This window comes from Gracilinanus agilis, chromosome 1, assembly GCF_016433145.1.
Source record: "Gracilinanus agilis isolate LMUSP501 chromosome 1, AgileGrace, whole genome shotgun sequence".
NCBI classification, from domain to species: domain Eukaryota; kingdom Metazoa; phylum Chordata; class Mammalia; order Didelphimorphia; family Didelphidae; genus Gracilinanus; species Gracilinanus agilis.
Genome location: NC_058130.1, coordinates 754908499 through 754933963, shown reverse-complemented (window position 1 = coordinate 754933963; position 25465 = coordinate 754908499). Strand labels below are relative to the sequence as shown.

Sequence of the window (25465 nt, the reverse complement as noted above, 5' to 3'; positions counted from 1 at the left end):
AATTTTAGCTAGTTTAGGGTCTTGGTGAGTAAATTACATGAAAACAATCTGATGACCGTGCTAGAACATGAAAAGTCTAAATTCAGACAGAGAAGTCAAGACCCAAGTTTGAATTTCAGCCTCACAACTGTGACTTTGGGCAAGTCATCTTCCCACCTATCTGTTTCCTCATCTGAAAATGAGGATAATAACATCTGTATTACCTACCTTACTCAGTTATCATGGGGAAAGTACTTTGTAAACATTAAGAAACAACTATGAATTATTATAATTATTGTGTATTTTTTTCAATTTTATAAAGGGCAAAAATTCTTAAAATGACAACAAAGAAACAAGCTTTTTCAAAATAAAAATGGGGACATCAGATACACATTTTAAACCCAATAATTGCTTTAACTTGTGGTTCTGACAGAAAAAAAGCCACAACTCTGAAATTTTTTCAAGTGTATCTTGCATTAGTAATAAGTATGGATGAAATCATAAGACAGGGAATTACACTGTTTTCAGTTCTCATCACATATAATTCTACTCTTGATACAATACTTTCTTTCTGGAGAAAAAACAGTGAAGTGGTAGGAGATTATGATTAAGGAATGAAGAAAAGCATCTTAACTGGAAAACTGATCAGAAAGTTCAGCAGTAGCATTTTCGTTTTTACTATTTATAATGACAACATTGGAAGGAATGTAACTTAATTTTTTAAAACTTTCTATTTTTAGAGGCCAAAATTAACTTTTCGCATTCCTTAGCATTGACCACGCAGATTTACTTGAGCCGAGTTGACATTCAAAAGACATCTGAATAAGTACATTTTGGGTCCAATATGGTGTAGCCTCAGGAAAATGCTTACTCTATAAATAGCAATACTTTAAGTTTTACTTAAATTCTTGTACACACTGAAAAGCTCAAATTCTGCAAAGAAACTCCATTTCTTAATTCCATTTTGTTTCTTCTAACAGAATCATCACTTCAAAATTACTGCTATATGGATGAAGTTAAAAAGAGTTTTACTTCAAATCTGGAAGGTCAAAGCAAAACAAATATTTTCAAGACAGGAAAACTCCAACTTACTCTGCTGACAGTTAAAACAGCTGATATTTCGGTTGGGGTTTATTATCATATTATCTCCCCAGCACTATCAAGAGCTGGAAAAAGCCGTGCAAAGGTGACTAGGATTTATACGCTTCTTTTCACTTTTCACCAAGGCTTCCTGGACATTGCACAGAGCAGGTGATCAATACATTTTTTTTTAAACCTTTACCTTCCATCTTAGAATCAATACTGTGTATTAGTTCCAAGGCAGAGGACCAGTAAGGGCTAGGCAATGGAGGTTAAGTGACTTGCCCAGGGTTACGTAACTAGGAAGTGTCTAAGGTCAAATTTGAATCCAGGACTTCCGATCTCCAAGTCTGGCTCCCTAGCCATGAACCTACCTAGCTGCCCCTCAATAAATTTTGAATGTTGAAAGTGCAGCCACTTCTGGGACATATAGTAATAACCAGGTAGACAATTGGGGTTTAGCACACAAGGGATATTTCCAAAGAAGCAAAGCTCTATGCTTCCAAAAAGTTTTAGACCAAGGGATTGAATGGATCCACAGTAAAAAAAACAAAGCTTGAATCATTATGGTATTATTGAGAAGATATCCCCGCAAAATTGCATGGGGCTGGGATTTCTTAGTGCAGCCTACGTTAGTCCATCTCCAGTTTGAAATTAATATTCTACAGGCCGGAAACTTGCTACTGTAAGACAAATTCCCTTGAATTCTCTTTGGGATTCCTATCATTCAAAAACATTTTTACGAGAATTAGGCTCGGAAGGGACATGAGAGAGATCATTTGGTCCAGAGGATCTTCCAAAGTGGAACCAGACAACTAAACAGAGAAAACACTTATCCAACACTTATTATGTGCTGGGTAGGCACTGTGGTCCTCTGACTCCAAATCTGGTGTTTTTCTTCTCATCTCAAGCTTTTAGGTTTTAAAATTCTTGCTTTTGTTTCTAATATGGAAATTTTTGCAATTCCAAAATTTCCTCAGTTTTTAAAAATCTGTATTGTAAATGGAATGTTTTGGGGCATGAGAATTTTCCAGTGGTTTTTAGGCTACGATCATAAAACAAAACAATCAGTGAATTCAGTAGAATTTAATTTTTTTTAAAAGGTCAAACCAGCTTCTGAACAGAATGGACAGTTGAGCAGAATAGTTTTCAGGAACAAAAATTATGCTTCAATATTTAAACCTGAATATGCTCACTTCTGAACTAAAGATTTTTCCAACAGAACTATATTTAAGAAATTCTGTAGATATATTGAAGTTGTGAGGAATAAGAAATACACTTGCCTAATTGCCTTCCGTTTTTCCTGCTGATCAGAAGAGACATAGGCCTTCATCTCATCAGTAGCACGCCGCAGCTGGACTTCTAGATTCTAAATGGAAAGAGAGAGCTTTTGAGACACTAATGACTAAAAATCTCCCCAAAGTTTCACAGTCAGTTTTCCTTGTCTTACCTTAATCATGCAGTTTGTATAATGGTAACGACTTTCTTCTTGAAGACATTCTTCCCGAAGCCCTCTAACTTCCTAAAACAGGATAAGAATGGGCAGCAGTCTTCAACATGTTAAAAAGAAACAGCCTTCTGTTTCACTAAGCAGAGTTAAATATGTAACTTTATAAACCAAATTTCCCTTACTCATTTTAATTAACTGACACCAACAGATGCTATCTATGTATGTAAAAACTTTCAGGTGCACATGTTCTAGGACTATGAAGAAAGCAGTTAGTTTACTCCAGAACACAACAGTGAAAGCCACCAAAGAGAAAAGAAAAATCCAGATCCAGAAGAGAGCTGGCTGGGCTAAGACTTGTCCACAGGTAATAGATTCCGGCGCAATACAGCAAAGGACAATAAATACAGGAAGACCTAGGCAAACCAGTGCACTGACTGAGCAACCACGTGCTGCCCACCAACACTCTCAAGCTGCTGGGAGGGTGTGTTTGGTAAGAGGAAGGAGCTCCTCCTTTATGTGGAGCAAGGTTGTCACCATTATTCCTGCCATCACATTTATGTGATTAAAACAATTCTTTTCACCTGCTCAAGTTTGGACCGATTACTTTCCAGGCCCGCTGCACAGCTGTCATACTGTGTTTTCTTTTCTTCACACTCCTGTGTCAGTTCCTGGTAGGAAAGGGGCAGAGAATTGTGAAAATGAAAACTGGAATTTAGCTTTAAAGCACTGCCTGCTCCTGTTAATCCTGTAATTGAATCATACATTCTGAATCATTTCTGTAAACCAAGGGGACACAGGAGAATGATTATAGATGAAGTAGTTACTCAAGTTACATCTTAAAAGATCAGATGAATAAACAACATACAAACTTTCTTCTCATGTTCATATTCCATGACTTGAATAGGATAGCTTCATGAGTTTTTTCTTCCCTTTTCCCCAGTTCTATCATATTTGGTTGGCTCATGTCTCTCAAAAGTCATAATGATTTTATACTTTAAAAGGAACAAGTTCATCATGGATGCAACAAAGACCAATATCAGAAAAAAATACCATTGAATATTAGGTTATTTAGAGTTACATAAAGATCACCTTAAATGGAATAGGAAAGATCTTTAGTACTAGTAAAAACACATTTTCCCTTGTAGAATATATTTTAAATTTATATTTAATTTTTTTTTGAAAAAACATGATTTTATAATGAAAGATTAAAAACCTGTCAGTTATAGTCTCTGGGACATCCTTAAACTTTTAGAATGTTAATTTTCCTTGCACTAAAGACCTGTGTATGTATGTATTCAATTCTTTCCTCAATGGATGTTAGTTCTAATTTCCAACTTGAAAAGCACTTTATTTCAAATACAGATCAGTAATTTCTATTACTCAGATTTATTTACTTTCCTAATTTTTCTTCATAGTCCTCCTTATCTCTAGTTTTCTTTTAAAAATCAAATTAGCTAATAGTTTGCCTATTTTATTATTTTCTACCCTTGGGGGAAAAAGTAATTAAAAAACAATTTAAAGATTGATTTTGTTTTCTTTCAATTTTGTTAATATTTTCTCTGATTTTCAGAATTCCTATTTTGGTGTTTACTTGAGATTATCTACATATTTTTTGTTTTCTACATTTTTAGTTGTTTGCCAAATTCTTTGGTTTGTTTTTTTCTTTCTTTTGCTGGTGAAAGTATTTAGAGATATACATTTTCCTCTAATGATTAATTTGATTATACTTCTCAAATTCTGGTATGCTGTAATTATCTTGAATGACATGAACTATTGTTTCTAAGATTTGTTTTCTGATTCACCAATTCTTATGGAGTAATTAATCCAAATGATTTTTAATCCAGGAAAATAATGTCATATTTAATATTTGGAATTAGATCATGAGTAAAACAAATAGTAATATAGGCTCTTCCAAATTGTCAAAATTTTAAGAGAAAATTCTTATACTGCTAAATTGTCCCTCTGACTTGAAATGGAATTCAGTGGCACAATTAACTGAATCGACCAGACCCATAGTTATAACTCTTTGTATAAATGAGGGGCAGGCAATACTACATTGCTAGTTTGGAACTGGGGCAACGTATAGAGAAGGCCACAGAAGCAAAGAAAGAACAAAAAATGACATTCATATAATATTTTTAAACATTTAAATTTAAGTTGCATGATTCATTATGTGACTTACCACATGTATAACCAATATATAAAAATACAGTAAATAGGATATAAAACTTCAGGGTATACCAAAGACCTGTTCAAATGTTTTTTTCAGCTTAAAATTTTGCATATAACTACAGTGGTTCAATGCAGTTGAATACACATTTATTAATGTCTAACATGTATAAGTCATTCTGCTAGGTGCTAGAGGAAACAAAGACAAAAAACAAAACTGTCTCTTCCATCAAGGAGTTTATGCTCTATTGGGGAGAGACAGCAATACATATTTAATCAATCAATCAGTCAATCAACCAACCAAATATTTATTCAACAACAACTTTATAAATCAGGTAATATGTTAGGCAGTAGGGATACAAATACAAAAAATGAAACAATCTCTACTGGCAAGGAGCTTATATCCTAATAGGGAGACAAGAGTAGGTATACAGCATAAACAAAATGTGAATAAATACAAATAAATGCAAAATAGTTCAATCCAAAGAAGCTTGAGAGGGACAGAATTAGCAGATCAGAAAAGGAAGAAAATAGTACTGGTACTGCATTTTTTTAAACCCTTGCTTTCTGCCTTAGTAACAACTCTAAGTCAGAAGTATAAGGGCTAGGCAATTGGGGTCAAGCATCTTGCCCCAGATCACACAGCTAGGAAGTGTCTGAGGGCAGATTTGAACCCAGGTCTTCCTGATTCCAGGCCTGGTGTTCTATCCACGGAGCTATCTAGCTGCCCTTTGAAGAAAGAGGGGGACAGTAGGAAGCAAAGGTGAAAAGAAAAGGTGTGTTCTAGGTATGAGGGACAGCCAGTGGAAAAGCCTGGAGAAAGAAGATCAAATCTCATGTGTGAGTAACAGAGGGGGTCAAGTTTGACTGGATGGCAGTGTAGGATGGAGAAGAATGTAGAGTCCAGAAAGATAGGGCAAGAGAGATTGAGAAGGGCTTTACAAGCACAAGAGAATTGTTGATGTTTGATTGTGGGGGGCACTATGGAGCCACTGCAGTTTGGTGACTTATGGGAGTGACATTTTTTCATAAAAAAGAAGAAGCAAATAACAAAAAAGAAGAAGAAAAAATAAAGTGAAATGTAGAATGCTTTGGTCTGGATTCAGACTCCATCAGCTTATTCTCTGGAGCCATTTGACATTTTTTCATCATGAGTCTCTGGGATTGTCTTAGATTGTTTTACATTGCTGAGAATAGCTAAGTCATTCACAGTTGTTCATCAAAAAATAGTGCTGCCACTGTGTCCAATGTTCTCCTGGTTTTGCTCACTTCACTTTGCATCAGTTCATACAAGTCTTTCCAGAATTTCTGGACTCATCCTGCTTATCATTTCTTATAGCATAATAGTATTCCATTATAAGCATATACCACAATTTGTTTAGCTATTCCCCAATTAATGGACAGCTCCTCCACTTTTCTTTGCTGCCACAAAAAGAGCTACAATAAATATTTTTGTACAAATAGGTTCTTTTCCTTTTCTATTTTTAAAAATCCCTTTGGAATAGACTTAGTAGTGGTACTACTGGATTAAAAAGTATACACAGTTTTATAGCCTTTCAGCTGTTTCCAAATTGCTCTCCAGAATGGTTGGATCAGTTCACAACTTCATCAATAGTGCATTAGTGGCCCAATTTCTCTGCATCATCTCCAGAATTTACAATTTTCCTTTTCTGTTATATTGGCTAATATGAGGCGTGATGCCTTAGAGTTGTTCTAATTTGCATTTCTCTAATCAAGAGTGCTTCATAGCATTTTTTATATGACCATGGTATGACCATGGATGGCTTTGATTTCTTCAGTCACATCTGTTCTTAATGAAAATCTCTTTGGCATCTCTGTGGAAAGTCAAGTGTGTATGGGGGGAGGACTTGGAATGGAGAGACCAATCAGGAGCCTATTGCAATAACCTAGGAAGGAGGTAGTAATTGTCTGAACTAAGGTAAACAAAGGGGAATGGATAAGATGCAAGAGATGTTATGGAAGAAGAAATAGATACACGGGAAAGTGAGTCGTCAAGGACAATGCTAAAATTATAAACTCTGGAGACTGGAAAAATAGTGATACCTATATCAGAAGTAAAGAAGTGTGGAAGCAGGCTGGGATTTGGGGAACAAGGAGTTGTTTTATATCTGTTGAGTGTGAGAATCCTAAGGGACACCTTAGAATAGACACATTGATGCAGTAGGAATTTAGCTTAGGAGTTAGATAGGAATCTAGATAAATAGACTTGGGAGTCATTAGCATAGAGATGTTATTTAAATCCTACAAGTTGATGAGGTCAACAAGAAGATGAGAAAGAAAAGTAGTTAGCCTAGGATAGAGTTTTGGAGAATTTATTTTGAGGGGAGGGGTGACAGCTTGGTGGTTTAGTGGATAGAGTATCAGGCCTGGATATGGGAGGACCTGGGTTCAAATCTGGTCTCAGATACTTCCTAGCTGTGTGACCCTGGGCAAGTCACTTAACCCCAACTGTCTAGTCCTCACCTGCTATTCTGCCTTGGAACCAATACTTAGTATCGAGTCTAAGACAGAAAGTATGGGTTTTAAAAAAAAGAATACATTTAGGAGGTATGATTTGGATGATGAACCAGCAAAGGAAAATGAGATAGAATGGTCAGAGAGGAAGGAGAAGAACCAGGAGAAAGAGTAGTGCTATGGAGGCCAAGAGAGGAGAGAGCATCCAGGACAAGAGATTGGTTAAAGGTGATTTTTACAAAGGGTGAAAAAATAAGTAGTCCTAGAGTCAGGTTAGAGGAATCAGCAAAGGTCAAAATGAAGGCAAAGCAGCTATGTCAGCCGCAAACCAAGCAGCTGGTGGGCTGTGAGTTTGACACTTCTGCTCATAGCCCACCAGCTGCTCAGTTTGAGACCTGCAGGGATCTGTTTCTGAGTTTGACACCTCTGTTCCAGAGCAAAATAAACAGACATCAAAAACGATGGAAGGGAACATTTCAAATGCCTTTTCATCAGATACAGAAGCAACCCTATTTTATTATTCATGCTGCCTATTTCCACTGGGCTAGAACCAATGACCATATTTTGCATAATTACCACCTTTAATAGCTCTAATTCAAATGCATGTGACTACTCCCTGGGTTTCCTATTTGCACTGACTAGGGCCTAGCTGAGGGGCAGGCAAGTGGGAGAAGCAACTTTCCATAACTTAAAATCCTTTATGCTAACAGTATAGCCCCTTTCATACTATGAGGAGGAAAAAGGTCTTAGGAGCTCAGTTAAGCAACCTTTCTAGAATGATTTTGTGAGGATTCCAAGGTACAGAAAAGACATCAAGGCCTTGGGGTGACACAGTTGTGAGTTGCTTTAAGCATAAGTTACTTAAAAAAATGCTGTCTATTGGCTGACTGTTAGAAGAAAGCACCCCAAATATATTTGAGAGCAGCACAGTGTTAGAATGCAGGCTGTCTAGAGCTCAACTGTAACAAACACCGTCTGGGTCCCCCAACAAGTTAGAAACATAATCTAAAGAGAGTGCTACATTTATTTCAGATCACCTCTAACTCTACTAACTAGTAGAGTTTAACTAGGCATATTTCCTTTATCTCATATAAAACTTGTCCTGGCCATGACAAGATTATAAAAAAATTATCATAAATTTGCTGTGCTTCCCAGACCTTCAATAGTCCTAATACTGGCAGCTGCCACTATTTAATCACTGAAAAATTGATGGCTCCAATTATAAGTTTTTGAGTTGTATCCTCAAGGCATATACAGCACTATTAAAACAGATGCGATTCAAAACTAAATTGCAATGTCAAAAGAATAAATGAACATTGCTAACATCAAATGGTCACAGCCAAATGACCTGGATTTGTGGAGCACACTTACCTTCAATCTGCTAATCTTTAAAGTGGTGGTAAGAACTAACTTCCAAGTAATGGCATCTCATTACATATCACAAGATAGCATGGCATACCACACAGTAACTTCATTATTCTGGAGTTAGCCTGGCATCACTCCACATCAGCAGGCTCTCAAGCTTCACCTGGTCACAGAAGAGTGTGACTATATATTTATAGCACTTGCTTGCATAAAAGTTAAATTAGGAATATCAGCCTAATTGATTTGTGTTTAAGATAATTTCTTAAAGTAATCTAAATTCTACAATAATTAAATAAAATAAATTACATGAAACTCTTTTTAATGACCCATAATTTCCTCATTCATTTCTGATGAATCATTATTTCCATGACTGACCTCAGTAAACAGGACAGAACACATTTACAATCCTAACTCCTCTGGCAAAGTGGCAGTACAGGATTCACAGGTGTTTCAATGTTGCCCCGTCACTGCTACCTACCTGGCACTGCTGGCGCAACTGTCTTAGCTCTTTGATGATCGGGGCTAACGCTGACTTCTTTTCAGCCACCAGTGAGTTCAGTTTTTTAACCTGTCATTGGAACAAAAAGCATGAGCAAATGTGCTCTTGTGAGAGAAATAATCTCATTAGAATGAAGAGATGAAGAACTCTGAAAAACATAACAGTTTGGAGAGATGATGAAAGGGAGAGCTTTCCTTCCAAGGCAAACACCGGACCTGCAATTATTTTTGCTAGTTACTACAGAGAACTTTTAACATTTGTATCAAAATATTTCATATAGGCAGTCTGAGTATGTGTCATACTTTATTTGGAAACCATTCCTCTTTCTTTTGACCCAGAATTGGTTTTTTGGTTTTGCTATCTGCCTCCTAGACACTCAACAAAGGGAGAGAACAAGTTACAGAATCACCATCTCTGACATGCCATCCAGTGTCCGTCCTTTCACTTCATCCACTTCACTCTTTAGGGCAGACACCCTCTCGAGCTCCTCCTGGGTGTAACTGTAGCCAGAGATGCCCTTTTTGTCCTCAATGGTTTGCTGGTAAGTAAAGAAGAGAGAAAACCCCACAGAATGCACATGAAAGTCTTGGTAATCCACAAAACAAGTACACAGATTTAACTATGGCATAAGCATTCCATGGGTAAACGAACAAACTTAATTAGGATCTTACAAGTACACTGCACATCTTGAAATCCAAGAGATTTACAAGCCCATGTGGGTACATTCACACTCAATTTACCTATAGTATTTATTGGCATATAAAAGATATCTCTTCAGGGTTAGATTTAAAATCCATAAGTAATCAGTGGTGGCATCTGGAAGTAGAAGCGCCATGAGGGCTGTAGCACTTTTGTCTACAGGAGTTCTTAGGTCTCTGACACTGGTCTCTTTGTGTTTGGCTTCTATGTGTCCTCATTGTAGCTCCATATATGACTGATATGGGAAACTACTTATATTGCTTTTTGATCATGGAAGCCAGACAATTTTTGCCTGGTTCTAGATTTGCACTTCCCACCTGAAATTTTTATCATTTTGGGGGGAGGAGTCTTTATTTGCTAAAAAAATTGTTATTTTGAGGCTCATATATGTACTAAAGATGGAAATAAAAGGTTGTAGATGTATATAGTTTCTGATTAGTGTATATAAAACAAGGACAGATGCCCAAACCTTATTTAAAAAACTGGCCTACAATGCAATTATGAAATGAATGTTTCATATAAAGGCAATATCAGTCTTTCTTTTAGAAAGTGTGAGGGGGCATAATAGCCTAGAAGAGATAAAAGTCGGAGGAAAATAAGGATTGAAACGAGGCAAAGGACTTTGGAAAGAAGGAAGTCACTGGGAAACTTAGAGGGAAAGTGTCTAAAGGCTGGAGGAAAGGAGAAATGCAGCTATAGGGGATTATGGAGGAAAGTAGATATAGTAGATAAGAGATCTATATTTAAGGATCCTAGGAGCCAAAGACTGAGCTTGGATGGCAACCAGTAAAGTCAAGTGACAAAGATTTTAAAAGATGAGGTGCCTTATTTACATGAAGCTTTGTATTCATTTTGGGTTCTGGCATCTTCCATGAGGCCCAACCAAAATGAGTATCCTTGAAAATTAGAGCTAAATTCAAAGATGTAATTAAGTGGAGGACTAAAATAATCTAAAAAAGGAAGCAATCACATTCAAGAACTTCTATAGGGGGCAGCTGGGTAACTCAGTGGATTGAGAACCAGGTCCAGGGATGGGAGGTCCTGGGTTCAAATTTGGCCTCAGACACTTCCCAGCTGTGTGACCCTGGGCAAGTCTCTTAACCCCCATTGCCTACCCCTTACAACTTAGAACCAATACTCTTCTGCCTTAGAACCAATACCCAGTATTGATTCTAAGACAGAAGGTAAGGGATTAAAAAAAAGAAAGAAAGAAAGAACTTCTATAATATAAGGCAAAGCTAATGCTACACTACAAAATAAATCCAAAAACTCGAGTGTTTTTTTTCTCGAAGTTAAATAAATAACAACAATAATTTCCTAGTTTTCCAAGGAAACATGTTGAATTTAACATCAAGGTACAAATCTGCATTTTCTTGCTCTTATATTAACAATGGTCTAGATGAGGCCTAGATGGCATAGTTACCAGCTGATGCTGAATGTTCTCATGACGCTGCTTTAAAAGTTCCTCTGTCCTCTGCAGAAGTCCAAATTCCGCTTTAAATTCAGCTATTATTTGATGCTTCTTTTTGAAAACTGTACTCTTACTCCGAAGTTTGCTAACATAACGTTTAAACTGGAAGAAAGGAGAATATAGTAACATGTAATTTAATCTGCAGAGTAGCGTAATTGTTGAATGTAACATGATTTTCTCTTGTATTTGATGTTTCTAGGAGGCACAATGGTTAGAATACTGGACTAGAAGTCAGAAAGAACCGAGTTCAAATCCAGCTTAAGATACTTAGTTATCTGTGTGACCCTGGGCAAGTCACTTAACTTCTGTCTACCTTAGTTTCTTCACCTTTAAGAATAGAGATAACAATAGCACCTACCCGGCCCCGACTGTTGTGAGGATAAAATGAGATATTTGCAAACCTTAGAGTGTGTATAAATACTTATTACTATTATTGTTATACTTTCCAATAGGCCATTAAATTATTTCATGGGTCACAAAGGTAAATGATGCAATGATTTGGCTTAATTAGGAAATTAAGACTACCTTTTAGAAACCCATAAAAACCACTGACTCAAATAAAATATTCCTGCTGGCTTTTATTTATTATCTAAATAGCTCCCCAAGAGTTGATGCAAATGTGTGAAATCTTCTTGATCCTATTTATTCAGTGAGACTTTACAATGCCCCAAAGCAAAAAGAACATTGTCCTACAATAAGGTTCCAGCAACAGGAAACCAATGGCTGGAATAAGTTACATATATTCATTCTGTATGTTATATTCATTTATTCACATGCTTAAAAAAATAAATGAATGGGTAGCAACAAAGAGGGAAGGGGACAGAGAAAGACCACAGCTTTAATTGTTGGAAAGTGGCCATATTCTTTTTAGTGGCAGAGTATGAGACACAACAGGATTAAAAAACAAAAGTACAATAATTGTAGTTACTATTTGGAAAATGCATATATACTAAGAAGCTGTGATCTTTGTATCTGAATCATCAGGATGAAATGCAGCATGTTCTCAAGTGTTAGAAAGCTGCAGAAGACTAAAGGCTGAGAGGAAGACTTATAAGAGATAAATTTAATAATGTTATCTATCATTGCTAGTAAAAGTGGTATTATAGTCAAATACATCATCAGTAAGGAAAGAATATGTACTTATGAAGTCTGTGCCAAGTAGCCTGAAAAACAAATGCAATGGACAAAAGACAATGTGGAAGTTAAAGAAATTAATCTCATGGCTCACAATATAGCAGCACTCACAGTTGGTAGGTTTTAGGGAAAGCACCCAAAAACTTTCCAACCATTGGGAAAAGTTTGTTATTCTTCTGAAATTGGAGGGTATAACAGAGTATGCCTCTTTTGTAAGCTCGTATACACAGAAAGATGTTGCTCATTTCAGGTGCTTTTTGAAATGTACCATAAATTTGATATACTATAACTCTTCTAAGTTTAATTTATCAATAAAGATTTTCAAAGAAAGAACTGAACATGCTGCATTAAAAAAATATAAAAGGATTCCTATCAATTCAAACTAATTATACACATGATGCCTGGGCTTATATTAGGTACTTTATAAAATGTTTACAAAATTGAATCTTTCTTAAAATTATTGTCCTCTTTTTAAAAATGGTCAGTGTTTTAAAGGCTAATTCTTCTAGGCATAATAATTAAAAGTTTAAGATTTTAAAAAATATTATTTTACTTTATAAAATCCAAATATTCATTAAGTATGATTTTTTAAGACATTATATGATCCTTGAATATGCAAGAAAATTGCCAGACAATTCATAAGAGAACATAAGAGACTTAATCATTACCTGAAGTTCTAACATTAAATAATCTTGCAGAATCAATTTTTAGCTTCTCTGAAAATGATTTTTCTATTTCAAAATTTTAAAGGATTTTTGAAGCCATATTGTGAATTGAGAGAGAAAGATGATTCCAAACTGTTTTGTTAAAGAAGAACTATCCATTCAAAGTCAATGAGAACCAGTTTCAAAAACTTAAATTGCACTATAGTTAACTATGGTCTAATAACTTGTGAATTTTCCTCTTGAAGAATCAATGCTTAAGTCTGACATAACCATAGATTCAGAATCCCTAGAGTAACTATATGTTCTATTAAAAGTGTCCTGGGCAAAGCGCCCAAAACGAAATCAGCTCTGTTCATCTGCCATCCTTAGTAAGATCTAGGCCAGAGCTTTTTCTATCTTGCTGTACTCCAAAACTATTTTTAAAGCTAAAAGCTATAAAAGCTTTTGGTGAAAGAGAACAAATCCACAAATTACTCAATGCAGATTGGATTACATGAAGCTTCTGACTACATGTCATTTTACATTGTACATATATTATCGATGGCAAGGATAGTCAAGGTTGAATAAATCAATCTACCACACAACAAAGTAATAGCTGGGGTTACCAGTGTGTTGAGTTCATCATTTTTTTTAAACAACATACTTAAACATGGAATTAACTAGTATAAGTAATATACACTTTTAAGGATTTAGTTCTTGGGGGAAAAGAAAGCATTCACATATTCTAGAGTAGTTTCTCTTAAAAAACACACACACACACACACACACACACACACACACACACACACACACACAATTTCATATGCCCCAGTCAAAAAAAAGACGGCAGTACTCCAGGCAAAAATATAAGATGAGAAAAGGTATCTTACTGTAATTTGATCTTGTTGTTTCAGTCTCTCCATTTGGGGGCCAGGGAGCATTTTTGCTTTTTTAGATGTGTTTCCTATAAGAAACAGATTATGGGAGGGCAGCTGGGTGGCTCCATGGGTTGAGAGCCAGGCCTAGAGATGGGAGATCCTGGGTACAAATCTGGACCCAGATGCTTCCTAGCTGTCTGACCCTGGGCAAGTCATTTGACCCCCATTGCCTAGCCCTTACCATTCTTCTGCCTTGGAACCAATACCTAGTATTTATTCTATGACAGAAGGTAAGGGTTAAAAAAAAGAAACAGATTATGGGGGTGACTCCCCTCTTCCTTATTCTAGGGTAGTATTAATGAATGCAGACATCTTTCTGATTTAATGGTGCCTTAAAGTACTATTAGTTTAGTAAAAACAAAAAAAACCCAAAAAACTTATTTAAAAAAAATGTTTTCGCAAAAGGATGGGTATGTTTAAATAATTATGACCAATGGTGAAGTCACTTAGAAAATGGGTTTAACTTCATCACCTGATGGCATAATTTCACTTGTTTTTTGCAAAGTGAAATTGTGGAGCTAGTTGCAAAGAAAGCAATGGTGAATACATTGCCCAGTCACCCATTAAGCACCTAATATATACAATGTAATGCATTACTCTAGTTGATGTGGGTAATGAAGAGATAAATGGGATATATGATGACTGCACTCAAATGACTTATGTAAAAGGTAAAGTAAAAGATGTATACAGAAAAATATAATCTAAACTAGAATAGCTTTCTCGTTGCTGTAGTATCTTCCCAGTGTTCCACATAAGCCCTGATCCTAGTCGCTTGTTTTCTGGCCTCTATCTTCTCCTTGGAGCCTTTTCTAGAGTTTTAGATACCATGTTTTAGATTAGTTTGACCCCAGGGCTTCTTCAACTTCCTTACCTTATACTGAGGCAGGCTTCCTCCTCAGCCTTCAAAGGACATGTTATAGCCTGCCCCAAGGTTGGACCTCAAGGAAGGCCCTTTAATAATTACTTGGTTCTTTGTACAGGCATCTCTCCAAATACTGATGCTCGAGCCTGGATTCATTCCTCAAAAGTTAGCATATGCCCACTCACTTATATTTCCCTCATTCCAGTGATCCAGAACCCCTGGCTGCTAAAGTGCATATACAGTTTCTCACCCTCAACAACTCATTCTCTTACTCTCCTAGTCCTCAACCCTACATCACTGTTCTAACCCTGTGTCCTGCTCCAGATCAGCCCATCTCTTTTAGTGTGCTCTTTAGAATTCCTGCTCCATAATGAATGCATTGCCTTTTATTTTAAACCTTTTTATTTTTTATTCCTTCCATCTTCTGACATTGAGACCTGGATCCCTTCTGATGCCACTGCATCTATCCCTGCTTTCTAGTACTGGCTTCACATTTACTCATGCCCCCAACTCACTGGTTATGGTAGAGAGTCAAAGTACTTGCTTTCTATTGTCATTTGGTGATTCTCCTACCACCATAATTTAGCACTCTCATCTTCACTGATGTTCATACTATTTAAATTGATCTCTTAATCTAGATCAGTGATTCCCAAAGTTGGTGCTACCGCCCCCTGGTGGGTGCTGCAGCGATCCAGGAAGGCGGTGATGGCCACACTTTTTTTGTATTACATTCTATTCTGAGTTCAATAAATAGTTACATAATTTCCAGGGGGTGCTAAGTAATATTTTTTTCTGGAAAGGGGGCAGAAGGCCAAAAAAGTTTGGGAACCACTGACCTAGATCCTAGATCTAGGCCATTACTTCTTTTTAAACCTTTACTTTCTGTCTTAGAGTCAATACTGCATATCAGTTCCAAGGCAGAAGAGCAGTGAGAGTTAGGAAATGGGAGTTAAGTGACTTGCCCAGGGTCACACAGCTGGGAAGTGTCTGAGGCCAGATTTGAACCTAGGACCTCCCATCTCCAGGTCTAGTTTTCAATTTACTGAGCCAACTGCCCGTGCGTGCCTCCCCCTTTCCCCCGCCATGGCCATTATTTGTCACTCCCTCAGAACATTCTCCTTTCTTCCTCTGTAAGTTCAGTGCCTGCCTCACAGTTTCTCTTCATCCCAGCTTTTCGTCTCATAGTAGGGAATTTTGACACACATGGTGATGATGCTCCATAATCTATCCTGAATTCCCCCTAAGTGTATTATATTAAATTCTCAGGACCAATTCCTCCACTCTACAACAGTTACACATCAAGTTACATACTATTCTCTTCATCTTGACAAGTGTTCTACTTACATGTTGATGAACTCCAAAATTCTTTTACCTGATCATAATCTTTTATCATTCTATTTTCCCCTATGCCTCATAGCCTTAAATAACAGTTCTTATCATCCCTTTATAATGTCCATAACCTCCAATTCTCCACTTCTCAGTTCACTCCCAGCCTACCAATCCTATACTGGCTACACTCTTCTCCCTTCCCTATCTTGATCCCTTAGTGAATCAGTTCCACTCTATGTTTGAATCCCTTGTCCCCCTTACTTTCTCAGTGTCTTGCCTTGGATTACTCTGTTGATCCCTCTGTTTTAATTCATCCACTGTTGGACAAAGATGGAAAAAGTCTACCCAACAGTTCTGACTGGGTTCATTAAACATGTATGTTACATATTCTCAATTAGGTCCTCTTTTCAGCAAGGCAATCTTTTATATTAACTCACTCTCCCAATTATGTTTGGCTAATCCAAACTTTTTTCTACTAATTCCATTATCAGTTTTGTCTCATACTTTGATTTCCCTTAATATTCTCTCTGTTCTCCTCCTCATCTCACATCACTCAGACTTATCTTCTCTTTCTGTTTTTTTGTGATGTCCTTCCCAAAGTTCATTATAAGTGAACTTTTGATCCCATTCCCCTTCCATCATCTGTAGCATATTGTCACTATGATCACCCCTACTCTCTCTATAAATTTTCAATCTCCCTATATAGGATCTCCCCCACTGTCTATGAACATTTCCATGTTTCTCTCAACTTAAAAAACCCTTACTTGATCTGATCATCCCTGCTAGGTATCACCTTATATTTCTCCTCCTTTTTCTGGGTAAACTCCTTGAGAAAGCTAGTTATATTAGATGCCGCAAATTCCTTTCTTTTCACCACCTTGGGAGCAGAATTCAACTGTAATACTAAGTTAAAAGTCAAGAAACAGGCTGGAGAATGAGCAAACCACAAAAAAAAGAACCTGAACACAAGAAGTTACTATGGTGACAAGAAAAATCAGGACCCAAACCCAAAAGAAGACATGTCAAAGCAACTATAAGCAAAGCCTCAAAGAAAAATGTGAATTGGTAGAAGTCCACCAAGAGCTCCTAGAAGATCTCAAAAAGGATTTTAAAAATCAAATGAGAGGCAGAGGTAAACGTGGGAAAAGAAATGAGAGTGATGCAAGAAAATTATAAAATATATAGCTTGGTAAAAGATGTATAAAAATAGTGAAGAAAATAACACCTTAAAAACTAGAATTGCACAAAAAAATCCACTGAGGAGGAGAATACCTTAAAAAGCAGAATTGCCAAATAGAAAAAGAGTTACAAAAGCTCACTGTAGAAAATAATTACTTAAAAATTAGAACTGGGCAACTGGAAGCTAATGAATCCATGAGATGCCAAAAAAATTTTTTTAATTAAAAGAATAGAAGAAAATGTGAAATATATCATTGGAAAAACAACTGACTAGAAAATATATCCAGAAGAGATAATTTAAGAGTTATTAGACTACCTGAAAGTTATGGTTAAAAAAAAAGCCTAGATATCACATTTCAAGAAATTATGAAGAAAAACTGCCTTGATATCCTAGAACCATAGAGTAAAATAGAACTTGAAAGAATTCACTGACTGTCTCCTAAAAGAGATCCAGAAATGAAATATAACATGCCCAGGAATATTATAGCCAAATGCCTCCCAGGTCAAGGTGAAAATATTGCAAGCATCTAGAAAGAAATAGTTCAAATATTGTGGAGCCACAGTAAAGATAACACAAGATTTAGAAGCTTTCACATTAAAGAGCTAGAGGTATTAAAATATGACATTCCAGAAAGCAAAGAAGCTAGGATTTCAACCAAGAATAACCATCCTTCAAGGAAAAGAATGGACACATAATGACAGGATTTTCAAGCATTCCTAGTAAGAAAACCAGAGCTGAATAGAAAATTTTGTTTTCAAATATAAGATTCAAAAGAAAAATAAAAAGGTAACAGGAAAGAGAAGTCATATGGAAATCAATAAGGTTAAAATATTTACCTTCCTACATGGGAAGACAATTCATAAAACTAAGAACTTTATCATTATTAGAGCAGTTAGCAGGAATATATACAGACAAAGGACATAGGTATGAGATGACTACAAGATGATTACAAAAAATAAAATTAAGGGGTAAGAAAAAGGAATGCACTGGGAGAAGGGGGAAAGGAGAGGAAAAATGGAGAAAATTATCTCACATGAAAGAGGCATGAAAAAAAGAGCTTTCACAGTGGAGGGGAGCACTTGAACCTTAATCTCATTGGAAGTGGCTCAAAGAGGGAAAAGGATACATACTCAGCTGGACACAGAAATCAGTCTTACCCTAAAGCAAGAGTTGGCAACATATGGCTCTTTCTGCAGGAGCCATAAAGTCAATTTTTTTTTTTCAGGTGCTGTTACAAGAGCGTGCACTCACGAAATTACATTTTAAAAAATGTGGCGTTTATGGCTCTCACGGTCAAAAAGGTTGCCAACCCTTGCCCTAAAGGATGGTAGGATGGGAAGGGGAACTGATAAAAGGGAAGGAGAATTAAGGGAGATAGTGGTCAGAAGCAAAACAAACTTAAGAAGGAACAAAGTAAAAAGGGGATAAACAAGGAAAAAAGGATAAAGGGAAATTCACCTATACAAAGTGAAGCAGAATCCAACAATGTATTATTTACAAGAAACACACTTGAAACAGAAACAGTTAAAATAAAGGGCCAGAGCAGAATCTATTATGTTTCAGCTGAGGTTAAAAAAAAAAAGAAGAAAAAGAAAAAAAGCAGGGATAGCTATCATGACCACAGACAAAGCAAACAAAAAAAGACCTGAGACCTAATTAAAAGAGACCATAATGCCAAAAAAAAATTATATTCATAAAGGATCATGGAAACACAGATTAAAAATTAAGTGGAAACTAAATAATCTAATCCTAAAGAATGAGTGGGTTAAAGGACAAATCATAAAAACAATCAATAACTTCATTAGAGAATGACAATAATGGAATAACATACCAAAATTTATAGGATTAAGCCAAAGCAGTACTTAGGAAAAAATTCATATTCCTAAACACTTATATCAATAAAACAGAGAAAGATCAGATCAATGAGGAGTGTATACAACTAAAAAAAGGCCCTAGAAAAATAACAAATTAAAAATCCCCAATTAAACACCAAATTGGACAATCAAAGGAAAAATGAATAAAACTGAAAGCAAGAAAACCACTGAACCAATAATGGGGAAAAACCAAACAAACTACAAAACAGATAAACCACTGGTTAATTTGATTAAAAAAAAAGAAAACCAAATTACTAGTATCAAAAATGAAAAGAATGAATTCCCCACAAATGATGAAATTAAATCAATTAGGATATATTTTGCCAATAATATGCTAATAAATCTGATAATCTAATTGAAATAGAAAAACATTTATAAAAATATAAACTGCCTAGATTAACAGAAGAGGAAAGAGAATAAACAACCCTATTTTAGAAAAAGAAATTGAACAAGCCACCAATGAGCTCACTAAGGAAAAATTCCCAATTAAAAAACTAAATGACATAATTTACAATTTCAACAAAGTTGCAGGATATAAAATAAATCCATATAAATCATTAGCATTTCTGTATTATCAACAAAGCCCAGCACAAAAAGATAGAAAGAGAAACTCCATTTAAAATAACCACTGAGAACAGAAAATAGTTGGGAGTCTACCGGCCAAGATAAACCTAGGAAATATATGAATACAATTATATAACCGTTTTCATACAAATAAAATCAGATCTAAGCAAGTGGAGAAACATTAATTGCTCATTGGTAGGCTAAGTCAATATAATAAAAGTGATGATCTTACATAAAATAATTTACTTAGAGCCATATGAATCAAATTACAAAAAATTATTTTATACAAGTATAAAAATAAAACCATAATTCATCTAAAAGAACAACAGGTCAAGAATATCAAGGGAATTAATGAAAAAAAAAGTAGAGGAAGGTTACTTAGCAGTGCCAGATCTCAAACAGTATTATAAAGCAATAATTATCAAAACAGTCCAGTATTGGGCTAAGAAATAATGGTGAATCAGTGGAATAGATCAGGAACACAATGCACAAGTAGTAAATGGCTTTAGTAATCTAGAGTTTGACAAACCCAAAGATCCAAGATTTTGGAACAAGAAAACACTATCTGACAAAGATTGCTGGGGAAAGTAGAAAGCAGTTTAATTAGGTATAGACTGATATCTCACACATATGCTAGGTCAGATCAAAATGGGTACATGACTTAAGATACAAAGGGTGATATCATAAGCCAATTAGGGGAACAGAGAATGTTTTGTCAGTTTTTGGCTAAGGGAAGAATTTATGACAAGACAGAGAACATTACAAAAGTAAAATGGACAATTTTGATTATATCAAATTAAAACGTTTTACATAAAAAAAATTAATGCAGTAAAGTTTAGAAGTAAAGTTTCTCTGATAAAGGCCTCATTTTTCTAATATATTGAAAATAGGGTCAAAATTTTAAGAATACAAGTCATTCCCCAACTAATAAATGGTCAAAAGATACAGGCAGGTTTCAGAAGAAGAAATCAAAGCTATCTACAGTCATTTGAAAAAATATTCTAAATATCTTGATTAGAGAAATGCAAATTAAAAAACAACTCTGAGGTACTATCTCATGCCTAGCAGATTAGCTAATATGAAAGAAAAGGAAAAAGAAATGTTGGAGGGGATGTGGAAAACTGGGTCACTAATGCACTATTAGTGGACTTATGAACAGATCCAACCATTCTGGAGAGCAATAGGGAATATCAAGCCCAAAGAGTTATAAAACTATGTATATGGGGGGCAGCTGGGGAGCTCAGTGGATTGAGAGCTAGGCCTAGAGACAGGAGGTCCTAGTTTCAAATCTGGCCTCAGACAGATTTCCCAGCTGTGTGACCCTGGGCAAGTCACTTGACCCCCATGGCCCACCCTTACCACTCTTCCACCTAGGAGCCAATACACAGAAGTTAAGGGTTTAAAAAAAACTATGTATATGCCTCTTAAAAAAAATAAATATTTTATTTTGCCAATTACATGTAATAACAATTTTCCACATACATTTTCGGAAATTATAAAATCTCAATTGTCTCTCTCCCTCCCTTCCTTCCCAGAGATGATAAACAACTTGATCTAGTTACACATATAATACCATGAAAATCTATTTCTATATTGTTTATCATTGAAAGAGAACTCATAAAATTAAAACCCCCAAATAAAAACCCAAATAAAGTATAGTGAAAATAGTATGCTTTGATCTGCATTCCAACTCCAGTGATTCTTTCTCTAGAGGTGGATAGCATTCTTTGTCATAAATCCTTCAGAATTACCCTGGACTGTTGTATTGCTGAGTAGCTAAGTCTTTCACATATGATCATCCCACAATATTGCTGTTACTGTTTACAATGTTCTGCTGGTTCTGCTAATTTTATTCTGTATTCATTCATGTAAGTCTTTCCTGCTCTTTCTGGAATCATTTTATTCATCATTTCTAACAATAGCACAATAGTATCAAATCACCACCATATACCATAATTTGTTTAGCCGCTCCCCCAAACTGATGGACATCCCCTCAATTTCCAATTCTTTGCCACCACAAAAAGGACTACTATAAATATTGTTATACAAATAGGTCCTTTCTTCATCAAAGGATATGCACAGTTTTATAGTGCTTTGGACAGGACAGAGTTCCAAACTGACCTCCAGAATGGTTGGATCCATTCATATGTATAAACTTTGACCCAGCAATACCACTACTAAGCTTGTACCCCAAAGAGATCAAAGAAAAAGGAATAGCACCTATATATAAAAATATTTCTATTTATAGTAGTTCATTTTGTGGTGAAAGACCCAGAAAGTGAAGGGATATCCATCAATTGGGGAGAAGTTCCTTAAATATTCTTGGGGTTTTTGATTTGTATTTTCTTTTGCAACATGGCTAATGTTGAAATGTTTTGCATGACTGCATATGTGTAATCTACATAATATTGCTATCTTTCCATGGAGAGGGCAAGGGAGGGAGGGAATTTGGCATTGAAAATTTTAAAAAAGATATTAGAATTTTTTTGTTTATGGGTTTTATTTTGTGGAGAAAAATAAAAATAAAAAACATAAAGTATATATGATAATATCTGCCTTCAAGGAAATTATAAACTTTTTTGATCCAGACATATTAAAATATTTCAGGAGAGTAATTATTTGAAAAAAAAGGAATTGAGTTCAGAAATTCTTGTATGACATAAATAATTAAGCTCTTATTTTATTACAACCCTGCCCCCCCCCCCAGGGAGTTCTGCAATAAAATATCAACCAAGAAATACTCTACATAACTGAAAATTCTTGGTTTCTGTTCTGGTACCTAACAATACAATCAAAATATCAAAGTATCTTGCTCTAAATGCCTCTAAATGTCCTAAAATTGTGAGGCAAAATATCAAAGATACGATATCCCATTTTTCTTAAAAACACATTTAAATGACTTTTTTCTCCCCCTTTTCTTTCTTTTCCTATCATAACAGAACAAGTAGCATTTCCTATACACACTTCAGTACTAAACCTAGTTGTCAGTTCATCATTTGCTTCTAAAACTCAGTCTTCAAAAATACACATGATACATATTACAAGGTATTAAAGTTTTGGGTAAAATGCCAATTAGTAAGAACTTAGAATTACTGATAGTTCTGTGTAGTGAAGATGATGGTATTTTAACTGGCACAGATCCTCATGTGATTTCACTTAGTAATTAATGGATATCAGATTACAGTTATTCAAAGCCAACATTTTAAAGGCACAATAATACTCCAAGAATATAATTAATTTCATCTCCATAATGTCCAACTAGCTTTAATTGGAGAAAAAAATTATTATCCTTATTTGTTAGAAGCATGGGATGTAAGAAAATACAATGATCAATTCAGTAATGATTCTTACATGTAGCTAACAAAAGGATTTTGTAGAGTACTTCAATATAAAAAGGTATTACACTGTTAAATTTTAGGATGCCTATTATTCATCTGAGCAGCTAGATGGTACAGTGGATGGCATGCCGGGCCTAGAGTCAGAAAGACTCATCTTCCTGAATTCAATTCTGGCCTCAAGACACTTACTAGCTATGTGACCTTGGGCAAATAATTTAGCCCTGTTTGCCTCAATCTCCTCAACATAAAATAAGCTAGAAAAGGAAATGGCAAATCATTTCAGTATCTTTGTCAAGAAAACCCCAAATGGGGTCATGAAGAGGTGGACATGATTAAAAAATGACTGGGCAACAAAAATTATTTAGCTGAAATAAAAGTATACCTTTTAGGTTATAAAAAAGACATAAAATGTATCTGACTGCAGAATAAATGGAATATGACAATAAAAATTAACAATGTTAGCAACTTCTGAATGTCTTAAGGTGAATCCATATATGTGCAAAGAATTAAAGAGTAGATGGTTACTGTTAAGAGCCTAAATATAGTAAGGTAGTCAAAGATTGGCAAGTAATTCAAACACAGAATAAAGTGAAGTTCTGAGAAGTCTCCTTTGGGCCAAACTATTGGGATCATTATTGGAAGATGGTAAGAAATCGCATAGGACAACATACTCTAGTACAGAACCCAGATAATAATCTCTTGCTACAATAAGAGAAAAAAACATAGTGACTGTCAAGTTTGTCAAATCAAGTAAGTTATTCTTTATATGTGAACTGCAAAGTATTTTCTAGGAAGCTCGCCATTGGGTAGGAGGGCCTATTATAGTATATATTGCTAACAATTTGGACTGTGTTTTTATTAAAAAAGTTATCAAGCCAGAAAATAAGGCCAAGAAGATCAATGCTTTAATTCATACCAATGGATGCTGAGAGCATTCAATTGTGAAGCTGCATTTTACAGGTGAAGTAAGCAGAAATTTCGTTTCAATAATGAATTAATAATTTTAGTGCAAACTTCTCACTTCAGCAACAACTCTATAGAATCAGCTTCTTTGTATTTATGATTATTTATAGAGGAATTTGACAGCAGAATTCTCTATTTTTCCATTTAATATGTTTACAGAACCTTTGGCAGAAATGACTATACTCTGTGCCTACTATTTTAATGGACAAGAGCAAGCTATCTTCTAAATAAAAAACCATCTTGTTTTCTTCAGTACTCTCTAAATATCTACTCTAAAAGCAAATGTTAGGCCTACTTTTCAAATCTCACTAGCCCAGAAGAGTGTCTCCTGTAGGCAGCTTATCATTGTGGATATCTATATGGAAAAAAAGATCTTTGCACCTTCTGTAAACTACCTACCTTTATCTCTACTGTGACAAGCTGCTATTTCCATAGCAACAAAATTTAAGGTTGAAGACAGGTAATAATATAATAATATATTTTGTACAGTTTATCTCAGAATCACAAAGTGCTAAATATAGCTTTATTCTCATGTCGTATAGAAAGAAACAGGTAAAGAGAAAATAGAACAACTCACCAAGGTTATACAAGTCAGAAAGAAAAATGAGATGAGCTAGTACAACTGCTTTCAATCCCCTTGTTCTAGCCAGTCAGTGCATGGTTTCCATTTCTTAATTAGGCTCTATTCTTACGTCAGTTATACTATAACGTTCCTTTCTAAAAGCCCAGGAAAACTATAATAGGCCAAGGACAAATATCAAACTCTATTTTAGAATTGCACAGCATGGGTAATGCACAAAATATTTTCATCCTTTTGTCACAGTATATCTTCTCTTTTTGATCCTAGACTTCAAGAGAAAATGAAAAAGCAATCTTTTTCGGTCGGCATCAAAAAACCTCCAATAAATCATGTGAACTCCTAAAGGCTTGCTCTGGATCAGCCAACATACTTTATTTCATGCCAAAACAGCATTCTTTTCAAGTCACCTGCCCCAAATGGTACCATATAACTAAACAAATAACATTCTGACCTTTTTCTATCTGTTGTATTATATTTTAAGTTTGATCAGCATTAGAAAGTCACATATAAACAGTCCATATGGTAGTGAGGTCACTAATCATGGTTACTGTTGGATGATCTATGAGAAAGGGTCTGCTGTACTGGAAGCAATCTGTCCTTTTATGAACTCTGTATTGGACATTCCTCTGAAATGTAATTCACACTATCATCCAAGGCTTCTGTATTGCTATTATAAATCAAAATACCACCAGCTGTTGTTATATTTCTTGTACATCTTTAAAAAATTCTGGCAAACAAGTCAAATGGCTCTCCAGAAAGACATAGAAATGCAAAATTTTCACAAAATCTGAATTTTAAAACTATAGTATGACCTGGGCTATATGTTTAATGCATTACTTTATAATACATCAATTGAAGCCAAATTTACTTAG

The 25465-nt window shown here is 35.3% G+C and overlaps 1 protein-coding gene across 2 annotated transcripts in view; it reads right to left on the bottom strand.

Moving 5' to 3' along the window:
• Positions 1–25465, bottom strand: part of IFT81 (intraflagellar transport 81) — a 70334-nt gene that overhangs the window by 6447 nt on the left and 38422 nt on the right. For both annotated transcript variants that reach the window (XM_044673429.1, XM_044673436.1), the window contains 6 exons: positions 11140–11289; positions 9427–9555; positions 8997–9086; positions 3091–3177; positions 2510–2581; positions 2343–2428 (listed from right to left, as the gene is read on the bottom strand). In XM_044673429.1, the coding sequence (XP_044529364.1) occupies positions 2343–2428; positions 2510–2581; positions 3091–3177; positions 8997–9086; positions 9427–9555; positions 11140–11289 (614 nt within the window). The remainder of the gene's footprint in view (positions 1–2342; positions 2429–2509; positions 2582–3090; positions 3178–8996; positions 9087–9426; positions 9556–11139; positions 11290–25465) is intronic.